This window comes from Xenopus laevis, chromosome 6L (genome assembly GCF_017654675.1).
Source record: "Xenopus laevis strain J_2021 chromosome 6L, Xenopus_laevis_v10.1, whole genome shotgun sequence".
Classification (NCBI taxonomy): Eukaryota; Metazoa; Chordata; class Amphibia; order Anura; family Pipidae; genus Xenopus; species Xenopus laevis.
Window position 1 is genome coordinate 34,677,121 of NC_054381.1, and position 13,256 is coordinate 34,690,376.

Here is a 13,256-nt window from a genome sequence, read left to right on the forward strand (position 1 = left end):
TAAATATACATACATATCTAATGTTCCACTGAACACAATAGATGGGGGTTGTGATTTATCCAATGGACAACTAGATGCCTGACAGCAAACACAATGCAAGGGAATCTAGGGTTAGAGTTCAGCTCCAAAGAAGCAAATCACTCTACAGCTGCTGTTAGAACTACAACTCACACCATTCTCTGATAGATTCTAAAAGTCGCAATTCAGTAATATCTAAATGGCTTAAACGCTGGGTGTTCTCCATGAACAAACGCTAAAGTACTTGGGGTTTGTTTGTAATGTCCTGAATGAGAGGAGACTTGAAACAACCTGCCCAAGATGCACTTTGTTGATTCGTTGTAATAAAACTAACAGATATGGTTAAAGGCAGGACACTGTCTATGAGTCCCTGAAAGAGGCCTAGGCTGTGACTGAGGGGGGTGACAGAGCTGGGGGGGGGTTTTCGGATGAGCAAAGGCAAAGCCTTGTCTGACAGTATCAGCGGAGGAAAGGTCGAAAAGTCCTCTCCACATGTTGGCAGTTGGAAGTGGCAGTGCTCTTGGATGAAGCAGCCAGCTTTCCACTGAGTTCATCTGAGCTAGAGAGTTGCATTCTCTTTATGACTGACCCTCTCCATCAGGAAATCATCCATTAGCTCCACTAAGCTGGCACAGAGCCTCATTGCTCACTCCCACTGATGGCATTTAGCAGCACGGTGCAATCCCAGTAATCAAATTGCTCTGTGCCTGCGCTACCTAATTCAACATGCAAAGCCTTTTTTCTGAAAACGAATGTAAATGGAGAATTACCCCACTTGGTTTATTACATTTATGTTCCTTGCCGTGTGCAACAGCACCTCTAGTGGCAGGGTTAAGAATAACAAGCGCCTTTTTACTTTTCTTCTCTCTTGGTTCTTTTTTTGTATCAGTAATAAAAACCATTTCAAAAGCTGGGAGGGGGTGGGAAATAATCTGGTGGTCTCTCCAGACAATTCCTAGTCACACGCCTCCCTTTATCACAAATGGGAACAGAAGGCTTAAAGTGCAATTAAACGCTTGCAGCAAATGATGATCGATCATGGGAGATCCTGCAGCCAAAATACTTGCAACGAACAGTCCCTTCCAGCCTCATATGGATGAACTTTCTAATTGGAGAGAAGAGGCAGGCGAGTCTATTTTTTTTCAGAGAGTCAGCAAAGCAATAGCATTGGCAGTAACCTTTTCCAGTGTGTATTTGTTATAAGCCAGACCTGTCCTGGGAACTCGTTGGGCTCTTCGAGAAGGTCCCTGAAGGCTCTACAAGTTAACTGGGTGACATTTATTCCACCTCCTGGTGAAAGAGCTACTGGAGAGTGTAACAGATCTGTATACCTGAGCCTGCCTGTTACCAACTAAACCTGACAACTGGGACTCCTCGGGTGCAGTATGTGTGCAGCAATTGGGTGCATGGCCAGATGTAAATAGAGGCAAGTGACTTGGACTTTCTTTGACTGTGGTTAGTATTTCATTGAGCTGGGTGGGGATGAGGGGTGTGTTTGGGGGGGGAGGGGGTTACAATCTTTTCTGCATTTCACCCTGTACCCTTAATTCATTTTATAGTTTTGTTATATACAGAAAAACTGACCTTCAGCTAAAGTGAAGGTCAAGGCGTGTTAGTCCCGTGCCCTTGATGCCTGGCACCCTGTGCTTGGCTCTACCTCTGCTGCAGATTGTGCTTGGGCTCAGCTTCCTTGCAGGCTTTAGCCTCAGAGACAAGAGAACAGTTCGACAGAGCAAGGCAGTCAGTAAAAGCTGTGAGTTCCAGCAAGCAGGGGCTGCCTATTCATACTCAGCAACCTATTGCATTCTGCCTTCAACCCCCCCCACCCTCAAAACACGCACACTTGGATTGATCGCAAGTGATCTATCTGCAGAATAATCCTGCTGCCATCCAACCACTGTGCGATCGCTTCTCCGCTGGATTAACTTCCTCGCAAAGCTTTTTTTTTTTTATTAGTTCCCCTTCCTCCTGTAACCCTTTGCAGCTGCCTGCTCCTCTCTCTATCCTGTCTCAGAGTGTAACCTTGTCTTGTGGTCATGGAGTGTATAATTTCCTTTCTATCTAGGCTGGAGGGAGCTGTCCAGGTGCTGTAAAAGTGGATGTCAGGCTTGGATTTATGTTCTTGAAGGAATAGAACAGAGCAAGCAGGACCCGAGTAAGTTTGATCAGGGAGGATGCAGCCTGTGTATTGGCTCTCCGTGCTCCTGCTCCAAGCCACCCTCCAGCTGGTAAGTGCCATGCTTCTTTTTTCCTAATAAGTATAAAGTAGTTGTGCAGAAATCACAGTGTGCTGCTCGACCTGTGTTGCATCTGCTTTGAATAGAGCTCATCTGGCAGGTAGGGATACTGATCAGGGAGCTGAAGTGGAGCTGTGAGGGCACCAAAATCTAAATCGTTCTCCTTGTGAGATATGCGAGAGTGCAACTTTGTGCAACCTGTGGCCCTTCAACTGAGGAAGAAGAACACGCAGCAGGAGGGCTGCAGGTTACCTACCACTTGCTAGATTCACAGTGGGTGCAAAGAAAGAACACGCTAACATTTATGCTAAAGAAAGTTACAGGAAAGTTAGTGCAGCGCCTGCGACTGAATGCAGAGACAGAGCCAGGGTAGAACTTCTGTACTAAATCGATACAAGCTGTGACTTTAGGATCCCATTATACAAGCACTGACTGATGCAAGGGGCTCAGGCTATTGATTCCATTGATCCCTATTCAACGGGGTGAACGGCATCACAATTACTTCTGAAAACTTCTTTTCTGTTGTCCTGGTCCCCTGTGTGCACTGCTCTATGGGTGTCCAGCCATCGTTAATTTTAGCTGTGACAATATGGGTCGTGGCTTTGAGCTCCTTGGTTAACCCCTGCATCCCCCGGAGGGGGGCTTGCGAAGCAATTCCAAGTCAGCAAGGGGAACCCAACATATAAAAAGGAGGGGGTGATTCGATTTATTGTAAATGGCAATAACTTTAAGGAGCTTCCCATTGAGACAATCACTGAGTTAACCTTTTCTTTTGCTAAAAGGCTCCCCTGCTGTAGCTTGTGCTTGGGGGTCCTTGGCTCATCTTTGCCACACGAGGGCGCTGCATGTCACTTCCAATGGCACTTGCCACCTTCAGGCTGCCAGGTGAAGACTGAAGCGTCAGACACAGCTGCTTGCACTTCAAGTGCGACCACAGTTTTTGTTGATTAAGATTCATCAAGAGCAAATACTCCAGGAATCGCTTCATTGTGCAGTGATTCAATGAAATCCGGTGCCTGAGCAGCAAAGGCTCTTTTTTTCTCCCTTTTATCCATAAAGAGCTGAATGGACACAGGGAACAATCTTACATTATCAGCAGCACAAAGCTGATCCCCGACTTGCAGAACCTCTTTCCTCCCTGCGTTTCCCCCTAACTTCCATCTCCAACTTCCAGCACAATATGTTGCCATAACTCGCAAATAATTGACGAAAATTGGAATTAAATCAATATGCTACCTTCTATATGAAGTGTGTTTGTTGGCTCTAAAATGTTTTTTTTCTCTCATTATAACAACTGTGTTGGATTTATTCTAATGCAGCGCAGTCTGAACAACAAGCGCATTAATTCTACTTTAATTGTAAACTGGGAGCATTTGAAAACCATTCAGTGTGCAAATGATGCTGATTCAATTACCGTTTAGTTACAGACTTCATTACCTGAATGCATTTTCACAGGGGGTTGGCAATTGTGGAATAGGATACAATTTTCCAATTTCACTCAAGGCAACACATATCCCAAGCAATAAAGCAAGAAAAGCAAGATCCTTAAATTAAAAAAAAGAAAAAAAAAATATATATAAATAAACATTCTTATTTTCAGGGTTTCTGTAAACTGAAATAATTTCGGTTTTGCTGTGAAATAGCACACTGCCCTGTTCCATTCGAGAATGTTGGGAAATATAATGGGGCTGAAAAGTGTGTTTTTTATACATAGGGGAAGGGAAAGAGAGACACTTTCATAATCTACTTCCAGAGCTAAAAAAAATGTATCATAGTTATTGCAAGATATATATTAACAGGTATACCTTATAAATAAATCCTAGAATTCTGCTATATCTAGGAAACAACTACTTTTATAACTGATTCCTAGAATACTGACCTGTGTGCCAAGCAAATATACATTTGTGGATAGGACTTCAATTTTTATATCAACACTTTAGATTTCATCCCTTATATGATTTCACCCCCCAGGTCCAGACAAAGTTTAATAGGATCCGATGGAGCAAGACTTTGATCTATATTCTGTGCATCCCATGACATGACCTCTCCAAATTTCGTTGGGGGTAGTTAGAGTTTTGCTGGTCCCCAGATATCCCATGGAAAGCTCATGTTACAAATCAGCACAGGTTAGATAGATAGTATGGAGAGATGGGAGGAACACGCTGTTGGAGGAAGAACTGCAGACGGAAATCCCTGAATAACATACATTTGTTTCCTTTACATTGGGGCTCCATCTAGTCTCCCAAAATTCCAACAAAGCCTGCCCCTTCATGTCCTTGAGTCATGAGCTACTCCTCCTTTTCAGTCTCCCCCTTCCCAGCCCTGATTAAGTCCAGAGAATTTTAGGGAGGAATCATCTCACAGATCACTTTTGTCAGACATCAATGGTCCCTACACAATCGCCAGCTCATTATTTTGTGTTCATCAGAATTGTACCAGGACCGGTTTTCAAGCAAATGAAAAATAGAAATATAAAACAATAGGCCCAGAAAGTTGTGGACATGGGGTTTCATGACCCTGAATCATTTTCCTCTGTTGGCCATTCAGTAAGATGTATAAATAATATTTGATTCATGGGAGAATGGGAATTTGTACCCATGGGGTATGCCTTTCTAATCACTCACTCTTCCTACAATGACCCCCTAATATGTCTCTATTCTTAGGTCTGAATTAACCATTTATATTCCTCTTTTTTAAGACTCCCACCTTCTGCTCTTTGATATCGCAACAACTTTTTAACAATTTTAGGGTGACTTTGTAGCTTGGCTCTATCAAGGCAGCTCAAATGAGTAGTTTTTTTCTCTCTTCCTTTTTCAGTAATTCTGATAACACAAAAAACAGGCTAGGATTAACCAGACAAAAATATATATTTTAAAGATTTTTTATATTTTAAGTTTTTCCTTCGATTTTTAGTCTGTATTTAAAAAGCACCTGGAATGTAACAGCTACATGTAATTGTATTTCACCCAGTATTTCTACATATCTTACTATGTGCTGTTGCTTTGCACTTATTGCTAATGTGTAGAGAGAAAGATAGACTCTGATTGCCCTACTTCGTCCTTGTCTTTCGTTATACACTGTGAGATGTCAGTGCCAGACTAAAGGTATTATTTTAATTTGTTGATATTGTAGTATAATGAAAATAGAGTTTAAGAATTTTGGAGTCTTGTTTTCCCATCGGAATAACAGTGTTGTTATAATGATTTCTTCTACAGTCTATGAAGTTGAATTCAGGTGAACTGAACGAGGGATTTCGCTCAGGGCATGTTGGTGCTTATGTATAGTATATGGATACAATACATTCTATTCTGTATAACCTCATGCCTTTTTGCCTCTATATCTAGTAATGGATAGGGCTCAGAATTTGGCCATATCTAATACTCCGGAATCCTGGGGTCGTTCTATCAGTGCTGGGGGGGCCCTTGAATCCCATTCGAGCTGTATAATGGCAATCAGCCTTCCCTGTTTTGTTAGCTGATTCCTTAGGTCACAATAAGGTTTTCCCCTTACTGTCACTTAGGTCACACTGTAATAAAGAAATCACATTTAGTCCTTGCTTGGTGGCGGTAAATTACCTATTGGGCGAAGTAAATCGTTTGCTGTTTATGCTTTATAGCCCCATTCTGACAAGGGAAAACCCAATGCACATCAAGTAACCTTTTGGTGACAGCAATAGTTTAACCCTGTACTTCCCTCGCAACCCAATAGGCATTGTATTTCTGACAAGTCCCGGAATCATTTGACCAACTGATGATTTTTTTCCTTAATAAAAAATTGGAATCGACTGAGATTTAATATTAATCTGCCTATCGCCTCGCTTTAACCCTTTCTCTGTCAGGGGATAGTGGGTATTGTCGTACAGCATCGACTGCAGCGACGGAGATTAACCATCTCTTGAAAGGGGATTTATACTGGGATGTCTTGCTCCATCCCTTTTACTATCCCCCAGGTATGAGGCTGATCAAGACCAGTCTATATCCTACTGGCATTTATATTTTGTCGCCAATGTTGTCTACTGCGCTTGTATTGTATGCGATTCTGCGCCTTAGTGCAAATCATACAGAAAAGAGGGCTCTTTCGATTTGGCGAGACAGGGATGTGATTTATCATTCAGTTTAGCTCACAACTAACTCATCGTGTAAAGCCAGTTTCTACCCAGCCTCTTGGGTGATTGGGAGACAAGGCTTTAGCGATTGTAAGGAGCAGATTGACATGTTGACGACTCTGCTTGAAGGAATGCGACAATAAAAGGGGGAAATACCCAAGGCCTGGCAAGCACTTCATCAAGGATAAAAAGCCTCTGCAGTCAGCTTGTCACTCAATTTATTGTCAATGTCCAATGAATGAGGTTTAATGAAAGTGGCCCCCAGATGAATATTACCAGCAATTTCCTGAGTTGGCTCTGTCAGACTGATATGAGCAATGCCTGCCCCCAGCTAAACTGCTCCCGCTCCCAATTACTATGCAAAGCTTTATTGGAATCACACACATATATATAGATATATATATATAAAATTAATAAAAAATATATATATATATATCTATATATATATCTATATATATATATATATATATATATATATATATATATATATATATATATATATATATATACAGCACTTTCCCCTTGCTCTTTCTGCAGCTAATCCCAACCAGACCAAAGTCTTAATATATTTTTATCGGACAACATTTAACTGGCAATTATATAAATATAATATTGTTTTCTTTTTAAACGATTCGGGTTGGAAGACAAAGAAAAACAAGAGGAAATAATGAAAGGAAGTTAAAGAACAAACAATTAGTATATGAAAAAGGAAGAGAGTTAAAAAGAGGAAAGAAGGTAAAAATGAAAATGGCGAAATAATGAAAGAAAGAGAAAAAAGAGAAGATATATTCAACATACTCTATCTCTTTCTTGCTTACTCTCCTTACTTTCACCCCACTCACACACGCACATTTTCTCTCTCTCTCTCTCTCTCTCTCTCTCTCTCTCTCTCTCTCTCACACACACACACACACAAGAGTTAACAAAAGGAAAGTGACAAAGAAACGAGAAACAATATTAGAGACAGAGTCTGAAAAGAAAAAGGCGCGAAACAAAAAACCTAAAAAATGGATAGGCAGACAGCACAAGGTATAGACAAAGACACATACTTGAGAGACACAGAGAGAGAGAGAAATATAAGGCAAAAATTATATATATGTATATATATATATATATATATATATATATATATATATATATATATATATATATATATATATATATATATAGTAAAAAGAGAGAACTAGTAGGAGAAGAGTAGATATAGGGACATATTAAAGAGAGAGCGAGAGAGAAGGAGAGAGGGAGTGAAAAACAAGTTAATCCGCCAAAAGAATTGACCATGTTATGGGCTGTCTTGGTCTATTTATTTTACTCACAATAACATAAATTGCTCCTTTGGAAAAAAATGGTGTTTCCTTAGAAACCATCTGTGCTTTGGGGTTTGGAATCTGTGTAATTCCCCGCGCTAGTGAGGCAGGGAAAGGCTACCAGTGATGGGTAACAGATAAATGATCTGAAACCCACGGAATGAGAACAAAAATGACTAAATGGATTAGGGTCACTTGAATCTACATAAGTGAAATGAATGCCTTGCCATATGCTCAGCCGGAGTCCTTTATTTCCGAGGCTGCTCGCTTTCCACTTTGGGCGGGGGCCCACATTTTAGTGTCCTGAAATCTTCTGGAAATAACCCTTATGGTGAGGGGTTAAACTGATTCTTTTGTATTGTGCCAGCCGGATAAAGCTGCCTGTTAGTCGCTGTAACTGACATAGGAGGGAGAGTCCTACCTACAGCTTTATTACAAGCAATTTGCACAGCGCTATAGTTCATAGTGTTAAGATTACTTTTATCACCATTGTCCATAGATATACTAGCAAACTGACAGTTGCCTTATTATCCGGCCCCTTTGTCTGTCTGTCTATGTCATCCTTGTCACCAATCCCTATATTCTGTTTATTCTTGTATATCCGGCAGATTTAATACAGTCCTCTTAGCAATGGCCTTTAAGAGGAGAGTCTGTAATTTGCAAATATGACTTGTCTTGGTATCCAGAGCTGTTTAAACCTTACAATTTCAAAGGGCTATTTCTTTATAATAGTTCTTAAGCTAGAATTATTGAAGCTATTGTTCATCGATCCATTTTCTGGTGAGAAGGCCAAGGATTCACAAAGGCCATAATGGGGAAGAATATAATTGTCGCTTTTTCCAGACTGGAAATCAGACCCATGGTTACCTGTGTAACACACTGGGCTGTCAATCCGCTCTTGCTTTCCCAGTTCAGGACCATGGAGAGAGTGCACACACATGTTCAAATGTGATTGAAAGATCAGAGCACTCTCAGTTGCAGCGATTCACACGCAGGCAGTATTGATTTATTAGATACAATAAAGCTGAAAAGGTCCCCGCTGAGCTTTCTATGTATTAGAAAAAAAGGCCATATTCCTTGGGGGGCAGTAAACACTTTTCCCTTGAATGATAAAATGACTATAGTGGAAAGCGAAATACAATATTGCTCCAATGAAAATCCAGAGGTGGGTGTATAAATTTATTTATGTTACAATGGAACTGTTATCTAATTAGAGCCGGATGTGAAATTGTTTTTTTTTATTTTTATTAATACTTAAAAAATACTGTAAATGCCAGGGTTGTGAGTCAAAATATGTAGCACCATTTAGAGTCAGAAAATAGTCACAGTAGACCTAAACGTCAGCAAATGTGTGCACATTGTATGTGACAGAATGTACTTGTGTGTGTGTATATATATATATATATACAGGTATGGGACCCGTTATCCAGAAACCCATTATCCAGAAAGATCCGAATTATAAAAAGGCCATCTCCCATAGACTCCATTTTATCCAAATAATCCAGATTTTTAAAAAACGATTACCTTTTCTCTGTAATAATAAAACAGGACCTTGTACTTGATCCAAACTAATATACAATTAATCCTTATTGGAAGCAGAACCAGCCTACTGGGTTTATTTAATGTTTACATGATTTCCTAGTATACAGTACATAAAGCATGAAGATCCAAATTGCAGAAAGATCCGTTATCCAGAAAACCCCAAGTCCAGAGCATTCTAGATAATAGGTCCCATACCTGTATATATATATATATATATATATGTATATGTTTGGATATATATATAAATGCATATGTGTGTTTACACACACTTAAGCAGGGACACAAACACACAGTGGTTTTCAGGCTTCTGATTCCTACCTCTTAGTTTGTCCGTTACAATACTCAAGTCATAAGAATTGAACGAGGTCCATTTAATTTTGATAAATGTGCTCAGATGCTCGGTATTGATTGGCCGCTCAGACAAGGCTTGAAGAAAACCGCGGCTTAGAATAGTTTCCTAGTCATTAATACTGACACTTCACCCTCTTGTGACTGACTTCTAACAACCTTCTGTTATTTAGTGAAAGCATTTTATGGGCACAGCAAATTTGATTTAACAAGCAGCCAAAATCGTTTACTATCAAGCAAGAAGATATAAAGTTCTATGAAAGCTCGGAGACATTAAGTGGAGCAGATTTTTATTCAATAAAAAGGTTGTTAGACTTTTCATTCCCCAGCACTTTAAATAAGTGGTAATCATCTTCCATATCCTGTGATTACATAAATTCCTGCTATTATTGACAGAGCTGCTCCCTTGTGTTCTTGCAAAAGGCAACCGGGGCAGTGTCTAAACTAGTTAAGTATTAGTATGTTCTTAGGACAAATAGCTTTTGGATTGTTTAGTTGACTCTGTTTTAACTGAACTTTTCTCTAAGGGCTTGTTCGATCTGGAGATTTTCCCTGCAACTAATTATGCAAATTCCTCATGGTTGCATTAGTCTCTAAGGGAAGGTTCACCGCCAACAGCGTCTGCAGCTGCTGTTGCACAATACATCTGCTTGAAGTTTGAAGGGGTGGCTCACCTTTAAGTTACCTTTTACTATGTTATAGACTGACCAATTCTAAGCAACTTTTTAATTGGTCTTCATTATTTATTTTTTATAGTTTTTTTAATTATTTGCCTTCTTCTGACTCTTTCCAGCTTTCAAATGGCTGTGTGTGGGGGCTCACCATCTAAAAACAAACGCTCTGTAATGTATTGTTATTGTTCATTTGTATTACTCATCTTTCTATTCAGTCCCTCCCCTAGTCTATTATTTAAATCAGTGCATGGTTCAGGTTGCTAGGGTAATTTGTACCTAGAAACCAGATTGCTGAAATTGTAAACTGGAGAGCTGCTGAATAAAAAGCTAAATAACTAAAAAACCACAAATAATACAATAAGAAAGCCAGTTGCAAATTGTCTCAGAATATCACTCTCTATGTCATACTAAAAGTTTATTTAAAAGTGAACAACCCCTTTAAGCATTATATTCAGACCTCCATGTGCATAGTGGTCAAAGAATGCAAATTCTGTGTACACGTGAGAGCACTTTCATGCAATTTCCAACTGAAACAAGGTCTCAGTGAGGCCTTAATTCAGGGAAACTAGTTGCTGCAACATTACTATGAACTTTAAGCATGTTGAAATAGCACATTGCTAATTAGGCCCCATGCACCGTAGTTGATTCAAGAGGACAATTGAGGACCGTGCGTCAGCTTAGTTGAATTACCATATGCTGCTGCTTAGGTGTATAGCATGTGATAACAGTTTAAGTAAAGGTGGAGCTAAATACAATTGTTCCTTTAATCTAATCCCGCCAGCTAGATGAAAAAAAATAAGGTTCTTAAAGTGGACCCGTCACCCAGACATAAAAATCTGTATAATAAAAGTCCTTTTCAAATTAAATATGAAATCCAATTTCTTTTTTTTTATTAAAGCGTTCATAGCTGTTGTAAACTCATTTAAAAATATCAGCTGTCAATCAAATATTGCCTGCCCCTCCTCTATGCCTAGGCATAGAGGCGGGGCAAGCAATTACTTTCACTTTCCATTCAGCACTTCCTAGGTGTCACTGCTCTCCCTACATTCCCCCAGTTCTCTTAACCATTTAATTGTGTAACCAGGGCATGGGGATGGACATCAGGTCCCACATTCTGGTGCTCAAACAAGATTCTGAGATGATGCAAGGCTTGTCTTAATAACAGTGTCCACAAAATGGCTCCTGCCTGCTTGCTATAATTATGAGTCCCAGACTGATGGAAACAAGATTCAAATAATTTATACAGTGTAATTAAAGTTCATTTTGCTTGACTAACATGATAAAATAGGATTTGAAATAATTTTTTTGGGTGATGGGTCCCCTTTAATATTTGACTGTTATGTCTGCAGGCCTTAAATTTAGAAATAAATAGGATTGCACCCTGCGCTTTCAAAAGGGATCGGATACACAACAAAAAACAGGGTTCCAACCCCAAAAGACAAAAATGTTAAATGAGATCCTGTGCGCTTCCTACAATATAGTTTTACCAAAATGTTTTTGAGTCTCTCCCACTCCACCGGATTATGTGTCTCTTATCAGTTCAGATGTATCTTTTGTTTTGTAGTGTTTCCCAGTATTGGTCTCAAAACTCCACCGTCCACACCTCTCCAAAACAAAATCAAATAAAGAGACAATTGTGCAAAACCATGACCTGTATGGTTAGTACTTACAGTATCCTTCTGGTCACAGTCGCGAGTATATTATTTGCTGCCCGCCCAGTCCTACTCGTGGTTCTGCTGTTACTTCCTGGTTCACTTCCTTCATCTACGGATACCCAAAATGGGTCAAATTGGCGAAGTTCACACGCTGCAAGTGTAAGACTAAGAGATGCCTCAAAAGTTTTGTTTAGCTTTATTGCACATAGACAAAATATACACTTACATTAAAAATTGGGAATTCCGGCCTAACGCATTTCGTGATACACTCACTTCATCAGAGGCTCTAAAGCAACTTCATTGGTTGCTCTTAACTACATGTCATCATTAACTCGCTTGTCACTTCCTGCTTTACTTGCCAAAGTATACATTTTGTATGAAAAGTAATAACATGAGACAGAGGTTTCAGCTCCTGTATTGCCTACCAAAGTACAACACTGAAATTCCAATCCACATGTCTAGCACCATAAGCCAATGGATATACGACTTTGGATTTTACATCCTTACCATATTTGCAGCAAAGTAATATTTGCTTCTTTTGAACTAACATTTTATGCCCAGGATCGGGAAGGGAGGAGACTGGAGTATAGGGATTTTCCTAAAGCAATATAAAAGGTGGCAATATCACGTTCCACAGGCTGACCAAATAAATACTAAACAGCCAACACATAACAATTGTATTAATTTATTATGGCTACCACCATAGCCTATTGCATATTCACCTCTGATACTCCAAGAACCATTTGTAGATGGAACCTCTCTGTTTATTCTTTTTAACCCTATGATATAGAATACAAGTAGCATCAAACAAAATCTGACAGATACAATGTAGGCACGAAAAAAGGAATAAAAACGTACTGGAAGAAGATGAAAATCATGTTCAAAAGGAAAACTCTTTTAATGTTGCTCAGATTCATTTTTCAGTCCAAGAAACTTTGACTTGCTAAATTGCTTGTGAAAACAAAGCCTTGAATGTAATTTATTGGGTATTTTAAGATTCCCTTGGACATTCTCCAGAAATCAGACAGGACCGCTCATGACTGATTCTTCTTCTATTTCAAGACAATGAACCAAGTGAGCATGGAAAAAGGGGTCGAGAACCTTGGGATGAAATGAAATCTTTTTTTCTGTAGCTCCAGACCCAGGTATATTTCTGTGTATAAAGACTGGAGGCGCCCAAGGATCACAAGTACATCCACATTAACTAGAACCAGCAGCGAACACAAACAAAGATTCAAAGTCCTTTCTACCTTATTGTATACTGTTATTGTACACTGTTATTGTACACTGTTATTGTATACTGTTATTGTATACTGTTATTTTACACTGTTATTGTACACTGTTATTGTACACTGTTATTGTTCATT

At 39.5% G+C, this 13,256-nt stretch overlaps 1 protein-coding gene across 1 annotated transcript in view; it reads left to right on the forward strand.

Moving 5' to 3' along the window:
- The first annotated feature begins 1,682 nt into the window (after nt 1–1,682).
- nxph1.L (neurexophilin 1 L homeolog) overlaps nt 1,683–13,256 on the forward strand; it is a 220,418-nt gene continuing 208,844 nt past the window's right edge. The window contains exons 1-2 of the mRNA XM_041565911.1: nt 1,683–1,771; nt 2,084–2,246. Coding sequence (XP_041421845.1) covers nt 2,193–2,246 — 54 coding nt within the window. The 5' untranslated portion in view covers nt 1,683–1,771; nt 2,084–2,192. The remainder of the gene's footprint in view (nt 1,772–2,083; nt 2,247–13,256) is intronic.